The 12,963-nt window shown below is 46.7% G+C and overlaps 1 protein-coding gene across 15 annotated transcripts in view; it reads right to left on the reverse strand.

Moving 5' to 3' along the window:
- The window catches only part of Dclk2 (doublecortin-like kinase 2), a 129,098-nt gene that overhangs the window by 4,689 nt on the left and 111,446 nt on the right, over positions 1-12,963 (reverse strand). For 10 of the 15 annotated variants that reach the window (XR_015663565.1, XR_015663564.1, XR_015663563.1 and 7 more), the window contains 5 exon segments: positions 8,667-8,800; positions 8,212-8,289; positions 2,903-2,999; positions 2,319-2,399; positions 1,082-1,198 (listed from right to left, as the gene is read on the reverse strand). Coding sequence is in view for 8 of the 15 variants with exons in the window: in XM_087624370.1 (XP_087480496.1) it covers positions 1,082-1,198; positions 2,319-2,399; positions 2,903-2,999; positions 8,212-8,289; positions 8,667-8,800 (507 nt within the window). In the remaining 7 variants the exon portion in view is untranslated. 15 annotated transcript variants of the gene reach the window in all.

Raw genomic sequence — 12,963 nt, forward strand, 5'->3', positions numbered from 1 at the left:
CCGTGGAGGGAGGGAACAGATCATAGATAGCAGGGACCAGGAATGGGGCAGGTGCTTAACCCATAGCAGAAGATTTGTGTCCCTACAGGGTGTGTGCACTCTGTGGCTTCCTGGACTGCCACATTTTCCTGACATTCCTAGACCACGCTGTGCAGTGAGAATGAGTCCACTTCCCTGTAGCGTAGGGAGGAATACTGAGAACCTCTCCTGAGGAGCAAGAGGCAGCTCTGGAAGCAAATGACAGAGCTGCAGGGATGGCCTATCTCAGGCACCTGCCCCTTGGAGAGGCAAGTTCCCAACATCCACGCCCCTGGCCCTATGTCTGCTGTGGGTGGGCAGGAGGACAGTGGCACCGCTGGCTGTTGGAGACCTGGGCTGACTAGCAGGTGGGAGATACTAAGAGCAGCTCCCTGACATCAGTGACCTCACTGGGGTTTATTTTTCTGTCCTGTACTTTCTTTTGGCTCTCCTTAATGCTACTTTTTATTTTTTGTGTTTAAATATTCAGACTCATGACCTTACGTATTTTGGAAGAAGTACAAAAATATCATTACTACTTTTAAAATAAAACTCTAACCATGAAAAACAGTCTGCGTTTTTTTTTTTTTAAATACTTCTATGGGTTTAAAAACACACCAACTATTTTTATTTTAACCAAACAATCTTTAAAAGGTGAAATTTGTTAACTTGGCTGTTTCCTATCCTGAGCACAAAAGCAATCACACGTCAGTCAGAGGCAGGGCCTTATTTCCTGACACTGCCCATGCTGTCGGCTGCGATCTCTCCCTAGATGTAACTGCAGCTATGAGAGGTGAGGCAAGCCCCAGCCTGAGCCCCCTGTCACCTGCCTATCACTGCGGTTCTGTGTCTTCCACCACAGCCCCTAGCTGCCATGCAGAGTCTAGGGAACAGGGCCAAAAGCACCCTTCACATGCCAGTCAATGCTCCCGTGGAAACAGAACATGGAAGGCACCTGCTTCCATGAGCAGAACCCTGCCTGTCTAGCTCAGAACACAACTCCAGCTCAGCAGCCAGGCCAGATGCCCCCAGCTCTCCGGGGCAGAGCTCTGCATCCACTTACCATGATAACGGAGACCCCGGTGGTGGTGCTGTTCTGTTTGGGGAGCGCATTATTAAAGTGCTGTTTTAGTTTACCTGTAACCTCGGCTTGCATATTATTCTCCTGGGATGCATCATCCTGCAGAAAAGAACCAAACACAGTGATTCCACATCCTCAGCTTCAACTGCTCATTGTTACCCCCACCAGCAACCTAGTGATGTCGTCCTAAAGAGGCTCAGCCACAAGAACAGAAGTTCAGTTCTTTCCAACATAATTGTTGTCACTATGTAGAGCCATGAAAGAGCACGGGACCAGCATGCATGAGACCCTGGATTCCATCCGCAGCGCGGCAGAGACACGGAATTCCCCAGCACCATGCCTCAAGCCTTCAGGCAGACACTCCTCTGGGCGGCACTGTTTAGGGTTCTCAGGTCCTCTCCCAAGGCATGTACAACGCAAGTCATCCCATGGAAACATAAAAACTAAGAGTGTATCATTTTCATGAAGAATTGATGTGTGCTGTGCCACCTTGCTGTAGCTCTGGTTACGTGGCAGACTGAGGAGGGAACGCAGCTTGAGCCCATTTCTTAAGTTAAAACAAAACAAAACAAAACAAAACTGTCGAGAGAACGTGCTGCATGCTCAGGCTCAAGCTCCATCCCCAGGACAACAGGCGTTCAGCTGATGGTCCTTTTGGGTCACCAAGGGATGTGGTGTCTCCTCTACTTGTGTCTCAGCCCAGGGAAGCAGTCTGAAAAGTGGAGGGGTACAGCGGTCCAGCCCTGTGGCTAATTAACCCCGTGTACGGGACTTGCCTTCTACGTTCACCTTTTGCCCACAGAGAACATGTGATTAGTACCACACCCTCTCTGCTACCTCTGGAAGAGAATACCTCTCCTTCCAGTCCACAGGACTGACTGCCGTGTGGACAGAGAGGTCACAATCTCACATTCATCTCTGAGTAAAACACAAACCCCAAAACTACAACAAAGTCATGGAATTGGGTCCTTAAAGAGAATCACGGCCAACCCCACTTTGTAGATGAGTAAACTGAGGTCCAGCAAGGGGCAGACTATCCACTAAGCAGATGGGGGCCGGGGAGAGACTCCAGTATCAGCCATCTTCTTCCATGAGACTTGATCATTAGGATAGACATTTTACCTGTCATAGAGTTCGAATGTACAATTGTGTGTGTGCAAAAAAGCATGCTGACCACACAACATAAACGCATCCATTCCCTGGGAATGTGGGTACTTACTGACACCCAGGGGTGACTCAGAATTTCTCCCGCAGTACAGCGAGCTTCAACGTTTACCTGAAGCATTTGACTGATTAACTCCTACAAAGGGGAGAAAGGGGAGGGGGAGACCACAGAGGAAGAGAAAGAGGGTGATTCCAGCATAAATACAGAAATCAAAAGCCAACACAGCAGCTCAGCCACTGGAGCATGGAGCCCACCACCCACACGGTCAGCACTTATGAGACAGGCAGATCCACTGCCTGTGTGTGCCCAGTGCCGGGACTGCGGCATCCCCTCCAATCAGAGCAATTAGACTTCGTCATCTAAGACTTCGGGTCTCTATCCTCACTCCACGGCACACTGCGGTACTCTCCAATTTCATCACTTATGTTTACAGAGATTAAAACAGCAGTGGAGGGAGGGAATTGTGGTCCAGATCTCAAAGTCTAGTTAGGGACTCCAGAGACCTACACTACAGTACACTACATAAACTTACAGAAAGCGACACATTAGAAGTCAAGTGTCAGGAGCCCCACGCTGTAGGCTGCTACAGCCCACATGCAGGACCCCACAGTGCATTCAGGAAGAATCCCACACCCCACCTTGGCAGAGTCTGTAATGTTGTCCCAGTAGGGAGCTGGAAACTCCAGCTTTCCGGCCAAGATCTGGTCAAAGAGATCCTCCTGGAGGTTGTTCTCACTAGAGAGAAAGGAACAGAGAACAGAGTCACAGAGAGTGTCTGGGCTCCAGGAAGGAGTAGAGGCTTTTTTGGGCATGTCACTGCTCAGTTGTGTGTCACAGCTGCCTGGTGACAACAGGATTTTCCTTGTAGACAATGAGCCACAGGACGTTTCCTAGGCCTGAGAACCGAAGACAGAAAACGAGTCAAGGAGAGTTTCGGTTTAGGAAGTTGAAAAAGGTGGTATGCATGGTATGGATGGCTACAGACTTAATGCCTCAGAAAAAAGCTCGTAAATGCTCAAAATGAAAGCCAGGTGTTGGGGCCTGTTCCTACAGAACTGCACACCTGGAGAGGTAAGGCAAGCTTATCACTTGAGCATAAGACCAACCAAGGCAATATAGCCAAAGCCCATCTCAGGGAGGAGAAAATATACACATACAATATATACACACATACACACACACACATACACATGTATACATATTCACATACATATATACACACAGACATGCATGCACATACACACAGACATATGTATATATATATACATATAAACACATATACACATACATGCACACACACATATATGTATATATGTATATATACACAATGCATGCACATGTGTATACATTTATGTAATCATATATAATATATATTTAGCTCTCTAAATATGTATATATTTATATCACAAGCAAATCAGAAATCACAAATCATGAAACCCTCGGGAAGGCTGGTCATATCACCATCGCCCAAGTGTAGAACAGAAGCCATCTATGCAACCTTTATTTCTTCCTTCATAGGAAGATTTCTATGGAATCTTCTACTTTTTTACTGAAAATCATACAAAGTTCAGAACCTAGGTTTTAAAAAAATCCATGACATAATTTGCTCCCCACCACAACCCAACTTTCCTTGGTGCTCGGTCTCAGAAAGCGAATGCTTCCAAAGACGCCAGCTAGGCTTGCTCAGTCACGGAAAGCGCTTGGATGTTCTCGAGTGGGCGTCTCCCAACCTGAGCTGCTTGGCCTTCCCCAAACACACATGTGGCGTCTAATGGATCCGTGGCTCTCAGTGTGGAAACAGGGAAGGAAAGGGTCTGGATGTGGTATGTCCCCATGTGTGGTGAACACAGGAATAGAAACAGGAACCACCACAGGCCCCCACCAAAAACTCAGAATACGCTGTGAGATCAAAATTAAAATCCAGAAGCACAAGTCAGCAATTACCTGTGAAGACTGCTAATTTCTTAGAATTTTTCCACCAAGCCTTTGGGGTTCTGATTTCCACCTTCTCAAAGGGGACTTGGAAGCAGTGTCTAGGGACAATCGCTACGACTCTCAGATGACATGGCTGCCTGCTATACTCAAGGGAAGCTTTTGTGAGACTTCTGCTTTGGCCATGCCAATGGCCAAGAGTATATTGAGGAGCAGGGGCCAGGTGGGACAACCAGGCAAGGCAGAGGTCACCGTTGCACACCTGGAAAGATGGTTTCTCTCCTCTGCACTGCTGTGATCAGCTCAGTGCTCCTTCAAACGGAGTGGGAGCTACACAGAAGAACAAGGTGGGGTTTTACAGAAGCCTTTAGAAGTGAGAGCTTACAGAACTGATGCTGTCAGAAGAACACATACATAAGCGACTCTCAAGAGTGCCCCTACTACTCCATCCCTCTCCCCGATGTCCTCCTGGAGTCACAGGTAGCTTACACTGATTTGATCATTCGGCCAACACAGATCTAAATGCTGGAGTCCATCCACAACAGCCTTTTACAACAGTCCATGGACTCTGAGCAAAAAGGACCCCAGAGGGTTAATCAGATAGAATGAGACTCCGGAGATCAACGCTGTCAAATGTCCAGAGCTAAGTACCCAGTGGAAGAACAGCCCCTGCAGACAATCCATTCCTTCCTGGTAGTCAGGTACAGACAGCTAATCTGCCTGAACCCACAATGGATTTATCATGACATTTATACTACAAGGTCTGCTGGGGGTGCTTTTTTATTGTAAAACAATATATCCCTTAGATGACGGGGCCATGGGTGTAAAACAGCCCATTAAGAAAAAACAGTCTCTCTTTCAGTGACAGATGATGAAAGGTTCAGGAAGGACACCTGATAAGGTCAGTTAGCTATTTCACACACAGCCCTCATAGATGAGCGCATGACAGAGAGACCTGGGAGGTGGGAGGTTAAAAGGGATGGACCAGGAATCTCAGAACAACCTTACAAATGCTTCAGTCAGTGGCTGTGGCATCTCTCTGTCTTGGGAAAACTTCGGGTATCTCTGGAAACCAATCTGTGTAAAAGCTGACTCTGATGTTGAGGAGGAGAGGGGCAAAGGAGCTCAAGAAGTAAGAACAAACAAGCAAACAAAAGGAGAGCAAGCCAGAGCTAAAACCCAAAGACGCTGAGAGAAGAAAGACGGCCATTAGAAAAGGGGAAGCAGTAAATTCCCAATAACAATTTCAGTTCAAAAGCTTTCAGCTGAACAAATACTTTGTAAAAGACAAAGCACTTTGAAGAACTTGTTTAAAGAACTTGAATATGTATTATAAAAATAAATAGTTGCTTTTATTTTATTTGTTGATACAGGGTCTCATGCAGCCCAGCATGGCTTCAAACTTGCTACAAAGTCAAGGACGGCTTTGAACTTCCTGTCTCCCTTGATCCCATGTCCTATATGCTAGCATTATAACAAGAGCTGCCGTGCTGGGTTTTTTTAATGCTGAGGATTGAACCAAGAACTCTACCAACCAAGTGCGCTCCCTCCCAGCCCTACTGTCACAATTATGCCATCCATTCTAGGCAATAATCATTTAAGCCATCACACCCTTCATTCCCCACAACATGCTTTTATATTGGCAGTTGGGTTGTAAGATCTCTAACTTGTCTGTGCTGCAGAGATGTTGAAGAGGTGTTTCACGCCAACATCATTCAGTAGCGCGAAGAGGAAAAACATGTTCCTGCAATGTAAAAGTGGGACAGCCAAGGATTTCTGACCCGAGACAGCCCCCTCAGAATGCTGTGGGCAGCTCTTGTCAGGCCGAGTCACCTCTCCATTTCATGAGGCTGATGCTGCCCTGGGTGACATCCAACTAGACCCTCACCTGGGACAGTAAAAAGGCTGCTCTCCCTGGCTGCACACTACAGACACTAGAGGGAGTGGTGAGTATACCTTCCCTAATGCTGACCCTGCAAACCCCTTTCCCTTGATCTCAAGTTTGGTAAGTCATGAAGAATTCCAGGTCAACTGGTACAGTTATCACCTGTTAGTAAAACACATCGTCCTTCTACATTTGACTACCCCTCCCAAAAAATAAACCATCACCCCCAAACCAGCCCAGGGCCCGAGTCACTGTAAAAAAAAGAACACAAATTACCCACCCTCTACTTCTTCCCTTCTATACTGTGCAGTGGAGTCCTTTAATCGATTTCTCCACATTCACTCTATGCTTACCCATGTCTGAGCGAGCCAATCATGCATACCCAACCAGTAGCTCCTGGTCATTAGCCTTTGTGTTCCATGTCTCTACCACCCAAGCTCTTCAAAAGCAGACTAAACATTTCTGTGTCATTCTGTGCACAGCAATGATCAATAATCAATTAAAAAAAAAACCTATTGAACTGGAACTGAGAATGTGAGAATTAAAAAAAAAGTAAACTTTCTAACTTTTTCCAGGAAGTTTTCGTAGCAAACTGTTTGGAGAGAAAGGATAAGGTATTTTTCCTTCACTGACCCAATACGACACTAAACACAACTACACCCTCCTCAAAACTCCTTCTAGGGAAGCCGAATCCTCACTTGCAAGGCATTACGAGGGGGGCTTTTGGGAGACAGCCAGAGTTCTGAGAGCAGAGCCGTCATCAATAGAACTGTGGCGTCTTTGGGCGTCTGTCCCAGAGGGGACAGAGAGGTCAGTGGTAGAGCCCTTGCCTAGCAGGAAGCCTTGAGTTGAAGCCCCAAAGTCATTAAAAGGAGATAAGACACTTAGAAATTCCTAGAGGTTGCCCTTTCTTTCTGCTGTGTGAAGCTCACAGAGAAGATGGCTGTGCACTGACCACGAAGTGGGCCCTCCCCGGACGTCAAGCCTGCTGGTACTCTGCTCTTGAACCTCCCACCTCCATCACTGTGAGAATAAGTTTCCAGTCTTAATGAGCCACATAGTCTCTGGCAGTTCCTTACAGCAGCCAAAATGGACTGCAACCATGGCGCTAAGGACGTGCTTGTGAACTACTGCCATCACTTGGAACACCGCGTTCGCTGTTCACCAAATAGGATGAAGGAGGCCGTGGAAATACCCAAAGCAGAGGAGACGAAACAGATCAAAAGAAGAGCTGCAGCCATTGTGGCTGGCTCAGCCCTGGACCAACGGCTGGGCTGGGCAGCCGCAAGCATTTCCAAGGCTGGCTGTGCTCACCTCTGTCCCATTAGGTCAGCACGCAGCTGCCAAGTGTCAGCTGTCTGTTTCCAGGCCAGCTGATGCCAAATTTTCTACACTTCACTTCTCGGGTAATAAATGCTACACCAAGGACCAAAACTACCATAGAGCGCTCTTTCTTGGTTTATAAGATGGGAGCTGGGTGATTGAGAAACTTCACATCAAAATTGAGTAGTTTAAAATGCTGCTCTCGGATCAAGTAACCGTGGTGCCTATACCGAGAACTTCCAAAGGTACACCGAATGATTCAGGGTTCTACATATGGATCTTTAAATTCCACCCTTCCTCAAAATGATTCAGAAGCTGCAAAGTCTAGTCTAGTGCCTACCAGGCACATACTTCATGGAGCCATGGCCCTCAGGCTCATACACAAAGCAAAGACCTCACGCCTGAGGTATGGTCAGGCTAGGGACAGCTCAGGCAGAGTGTGCACAGACCCTGTGTTCAAGCTCCCATAGGGAGGGGGGGAGGGAAGGAAGGGAGGGAGGAAGGAAGGGAGGGAGGAAGGAAGGGAAGGAAGGAGGGAGGGGGTGAAGGAAGGGAAGGAAGGAGGGAGGGGGGAGGAAGGGAGGGGAGGGGATTGAAAGGGAGGGAGGGAAAGATAAGAAAACAAAAAACAAAGACAAAAATCAAAACGCCAAAGAAAAACCTTGAGTTTTCACCAGTAGGCTGTAAATTAAGACAAATAGCGAAAGGTGTATTTATATAATCTTAAACTGGTAATTTATTCACTAGCTTAGGGTCCTTTCTGCCAAGAGTTAAGTGTCAGAGAATTTATGCTTCAAATACAGTTACCTCCGGAACGGTGGGAATCCACAGAGAAGAATGTACGTAATCACACCAGCTGCCCAAACATCCACCTTCAGGCCGTAACTGGAACAGAGTGAGGGAGAGCAGGTAATGGCGGGTTTGAGCTTGTACCACACTGCTGAAGTGCTGTCTTTGATGGGACCACACCTTCAAAGGAGGAGCTGTCCTCTGAAAGGCCATGTGCTTTCTCTCCATCTGACCGCTACCAGTGACCGCCTCCCACCCCACAGCCTCACCATCCCAACCCCCAACCCTGACCCAAGGTCAGAAGTACAGGCCAGATAAGAGCAAACTACTCCTGGAGTCAAGCTCACACGTGGGTCACATCTCTCTGCTCCCCAGTCTTCCTCCCCAGGATCCCTGGACACAAAGCAACAGTGACAACTGTGTGTGCCTTTGTCACCGTGTCAGAGCGTGCCCAGAGACACGCAGACTCTCACCCTGTTTCAGCAATGATCTCGGGTGCCACGTAAGTTGGGGTACCACAGACTGTGTACAACGGGCCTTCAACCACCGTCGCCAGCCCAAAGTCTCCCAGCTTCAGCGACTTGGTTCCGTCTGGGTATTCGCACACCTGGAACAGAAAACCGTCAACAATCATCGGTTTGTGTGGCTGTTGTTTCGGGTTTTTTTTTTCCTCCCCTTAAACAGTTGTGAGAGGGACCTTGGAATTAGGCGGGAAAGACACACCACTGACTTTTAAAACTTTTTAAAGAAAGTTTTTCTGATAAGAGAACCGTAGCTGTAAAGGCCTCAGAGACTTCTGCTCAACTGTGCGAACCTGGAAAGAACCATTTTCTATCTTTGCAGGAAGTGCCTTCCCTCAGATGCTGACAAACCCCCACACTTGCTTCCATAAGCTGCTAGTTCAAATGGCTGCTGGCATGGCAGTCAAGAGACCCCAAAGCCAGTGAGTAAGAAATTAACCTGTATTCAGTGCTCAATGTGGAGCACCCAAAGAGAGGGCGTTGATTAAACGTAAGTACCAGGGGCCTCTGAGAGACTTGTCTGCTTTATCGGGGCCTGCACACTTGCTTTCTGGGCAGCCAGTGAAATGAGCTGTGTGTGTTCTACAGCCCAAGTGGTGCTGAGGACTGAACTCAGTGCCTTGGTTAAGCTAACCAGCCCCACCATTGAGATGTACCCTGAAGCTAAAACATAAATACTGCAGAGAAAAGAAAGCCCCAGAGGCCAAAAACAAAACAAAAAACAAAAACAAAAAACCAAACCACTTTGGACTCAGACAATGTTCCTAAATAGGAACGTCACCTGATAAATCTACAACTAAGGAGACATCGGAAAGGAAGAGGAAGACCCGGACACTATGGCGCAGGCTGTCAATACCTGCATGTAGGATGTTTAAGCACAGAATCAACCAAATGGTTAACAGAATGGTGGCTAAGGAAATTATGGTACACACCTAGAATAAAATGCTATATGGCTGATAGTGAGATCTTTCCAATAAATATTTACACCATGAGAGTTATTGACGCCCACTGAATTATATAGTATTGAAAAACTACTATACAGGTAAAATTCTACATGAACTACAGAGCCCTAGCCTTAACAAGCCTCCACTGAGTTACTCCGACCACTGCAGACATATCCATGTGCTTACAATGACCACATGACTGACAAGGATTTACCTTGTATCCAAGCACACTTTCCTTAAGAGATAAAAGCCAAGACATAACATCACAAGCAGACAGTTTTGGAAGCCAATGAGCACAGACACAACCAGCTGGGGATTGGCTCTGTGATAAACAAACTTGCCACAGTAGACTCTCTCGTGTGTCCATCTGAAAGCACCCAACTTCAGAGAAAAATAGCTGCCCAGACCAAATCAGCATGCGAGACTCTACTTCTGTATTTTAAACACAGCTTGTTTTTCCCTGTGTTCTACTACCGAGCTGGACTTGTATTTCAACCACACACACTTTAGAAGGGAAATATTTAGAAAGTGATGTTTTGTCAACATAAGCAGGGACTAGCGTCTGCCACAGAGGGAAGCGACTTATGCAGTCACTGACAGAGAGCAGAGAGACCCCGGGGCTCCCTGTGACACGATGCCAAGCTTTATGGTGTTGAGGAGGACCTGTGATAGCCCACTACCCTTTCCTGCTTCTCCGTTACGGAACACTTTTTCCTTTGGGACATTACAGTGTCCTCCATGTTTACACATAGCACACACACATCTTCACGGCTTTAGAGAGTCATGGCGGTAGTAGTGAGGATCCTGAACCCCTCTAAGGTATTTGTCATTTTGTGTCAACCCCACCAGACAGCAGAAACACACCCACATATACAAATGATCTAGCTTGGAACCTCAGAGTCGAGATTCTTAGTCATGCCACAAGGACTGCTTTCCATCCACAGTGTTTAATTGTTAGTGAGAACAATCTAGTATAATTACAGTTAGGACTTATGGGGCATTTACCAAAACCCAAGCATTAGAACAAATTCTGAGCAACTGTGGTGATCAGAGCATTTATAAGAACAATTCCCTAAGTGTGTGTATCATGAGTCAATGCACGAGTCATTAGATACTGTTTTTATAAAAACTGTGCTTATTTAAATGCTCCATTTAGAGATGTGTGGAGTGCTGGGAGGCTGTTGTCAGAAGCCACATTTCTATATCCCCTACAGAACTCCAGAGAGAGATGCAGATGTACAGACTGAAAGGCGGGGGGCAGCCTACAGTTGAGACTTGTTGGGATTCCATGAAAGTACGGCTTAGGTAGAAGTGGGAAATAGTGCTTTAGCCGAATCATCTCCTCCCAATACAGAAGAAAATATTCAACATGTTAATAACCTTTAAATCTTAACTGGGGGTTCTTTCCAAATCTATGAAAAAATTAAACGCCGAGGTGTATCTGCATGGCAGAGACACAGGAGGCCCTGCTTTACGTAACTGACTGTGCAGCTGGGGTAGGGGTCAGAGGTGAGAGGCCGCTCACCCTGCACAAGGCCTGGCAAAGAGAAAAGGAGGGAAAATGACTGTCAGAGACAAATGAAGCTCGTTCCCAAGGCTTCCTGACAGTTACCGATACCTCAGGAACTTTTCAAAGCTACACATTCTCTCGAGCGCATCATTAGCCTTCGACTGGGACCACACTGGCCGACAGAAAAAGAAATGCTACCTGTATTTTGCGGGCAAGGAAAGAGAGGCTCACAGAACTCAGCTTAAGCTACCCCAAGCAGGCTTTGCAGCCAAGAACCCTTGTTGTCTCACTAAACCTGCAATAGGTTCTGCAGCTAAACAAAGCCAAAACTCCAGTAGCCTCGCTGCAGAGTCTGAATGAATTTAGACAACTGTGAAAACCCCAGTCCTGCCGCATACAAATGGCCCACCTCACACTGAGATGCTCTGTGGAGTAGCTGGCAGAATGCAAAACTGAAAAGTGTGAGGGAATCCCTCATGCTCTCTAAATAAAACGCCAGCATAATGATTTAGAAGGACATCAACCACAAGAAGCCCAACCTCTTCTCTCCTCTGTCCCCGAACTCCTGGAAACACTGAATTTATCACTAGTCTCCATACTTAAGTATGACAGGGCACCGCCGGGCTGTAACTCACAGCACTAACGGCCACCTCCATGCTCCCTGACACAGCGACCCATACATCTGCTTTGGCACGGTTTTAAGTTATGATACCAGGCGAGGGGATGCAAATCGGATGTCAGAAGGCCCTGCTGTTTAAAAACTGCATTAGTTCCCAGACAGGAAGAAAGCAGAGCTGTGAAGGGCGCTTGCTGCTAGTGCCCCAGCAGCACGGTCTCCTCGGTGCACTGCCAACCAGCTGACTGAATCTGGGGAGATACATGTGGTTGGAGCCTCCATAGCTGGCACATGTGCTGCTCAGAGATGCACACGATGCTAGGGTCATTTCTGGAGCCTGACCCGCAGCCTTAGCACCATATACTCCTAAAAATGTCTGGAACCAAGCACGGGTGACACACACATCTAAAGTTCTCTCCTCCCAAGAAGCGAAGATAGGATAATCTCTTAAGCTCAAAGCCAGAATTCAGAATTCAATGCTAGCCTTGCGAACACAGTGCGTCATAATCTTAATAATAATAAGAAGAAGAAGAACAATGATGATGATGAGGATGATAAAAAAATAATACTCAGAAACAATGTCTTACACTTTAGAATATACCATAGTGAAGTATCTTAGGGAATAATTCATTCATGTTTCACGTACACTTTAAACACATAGCCTGAAGACAACTTCATGCAGTGTTTTGCAATTATTTTGTGTATAAAATGACATTTCACAGTATGAATTTTCCACTGGGTGGGCATGCTGGCACACAAAACATCTCTTTTGATTTTTAGACAGGATCTCACTTAGTAACCCAGGCTGGCCTCAAACTCAGACATGGGACATTTATTACAGACATGGGACACCACATCTAACTCTCAACGTTTCTGGATGTGTCTGAATTTCAGATTAGGGTTTTATGGATGCCAAACCTGTGTAAATCTCTCAAGGCAGAAGAAAGTAAGAACTCTGCCTTTCTCTGGTACCCAGGCAGGGTCCGTATGGCACTGCTCTTAGTTTCTCTCACAAAGGAAAATGTCCTTAAATTCCTTGCAGCAAGAATATTTAGGTAGATGGCAGCAATCCCGACTACTTCCAGACAAACTGCATGGCAACAGAGGGGACCTGATGGCACTATGTCATAAACTGCAGAGGACCTAGGAGCTTCTGCTGGCCACTCAGCCGTGAGAAGC

Source organism: Rattus norvegicus, chromosome 2 (genome assembly GCF_021556685.1).
Source record: "Rattus norvegicus strain SHRSP/BbbUtx chromosome 2, alternate assembly SHRSP_T2T, whole genome shotgun sequence".
Lineage (NCBI taxonomy): Eukaryota > Metazoa > Chordata > Mammalia > Rodentia > Muridae > Rattus > Rattus norvegicus.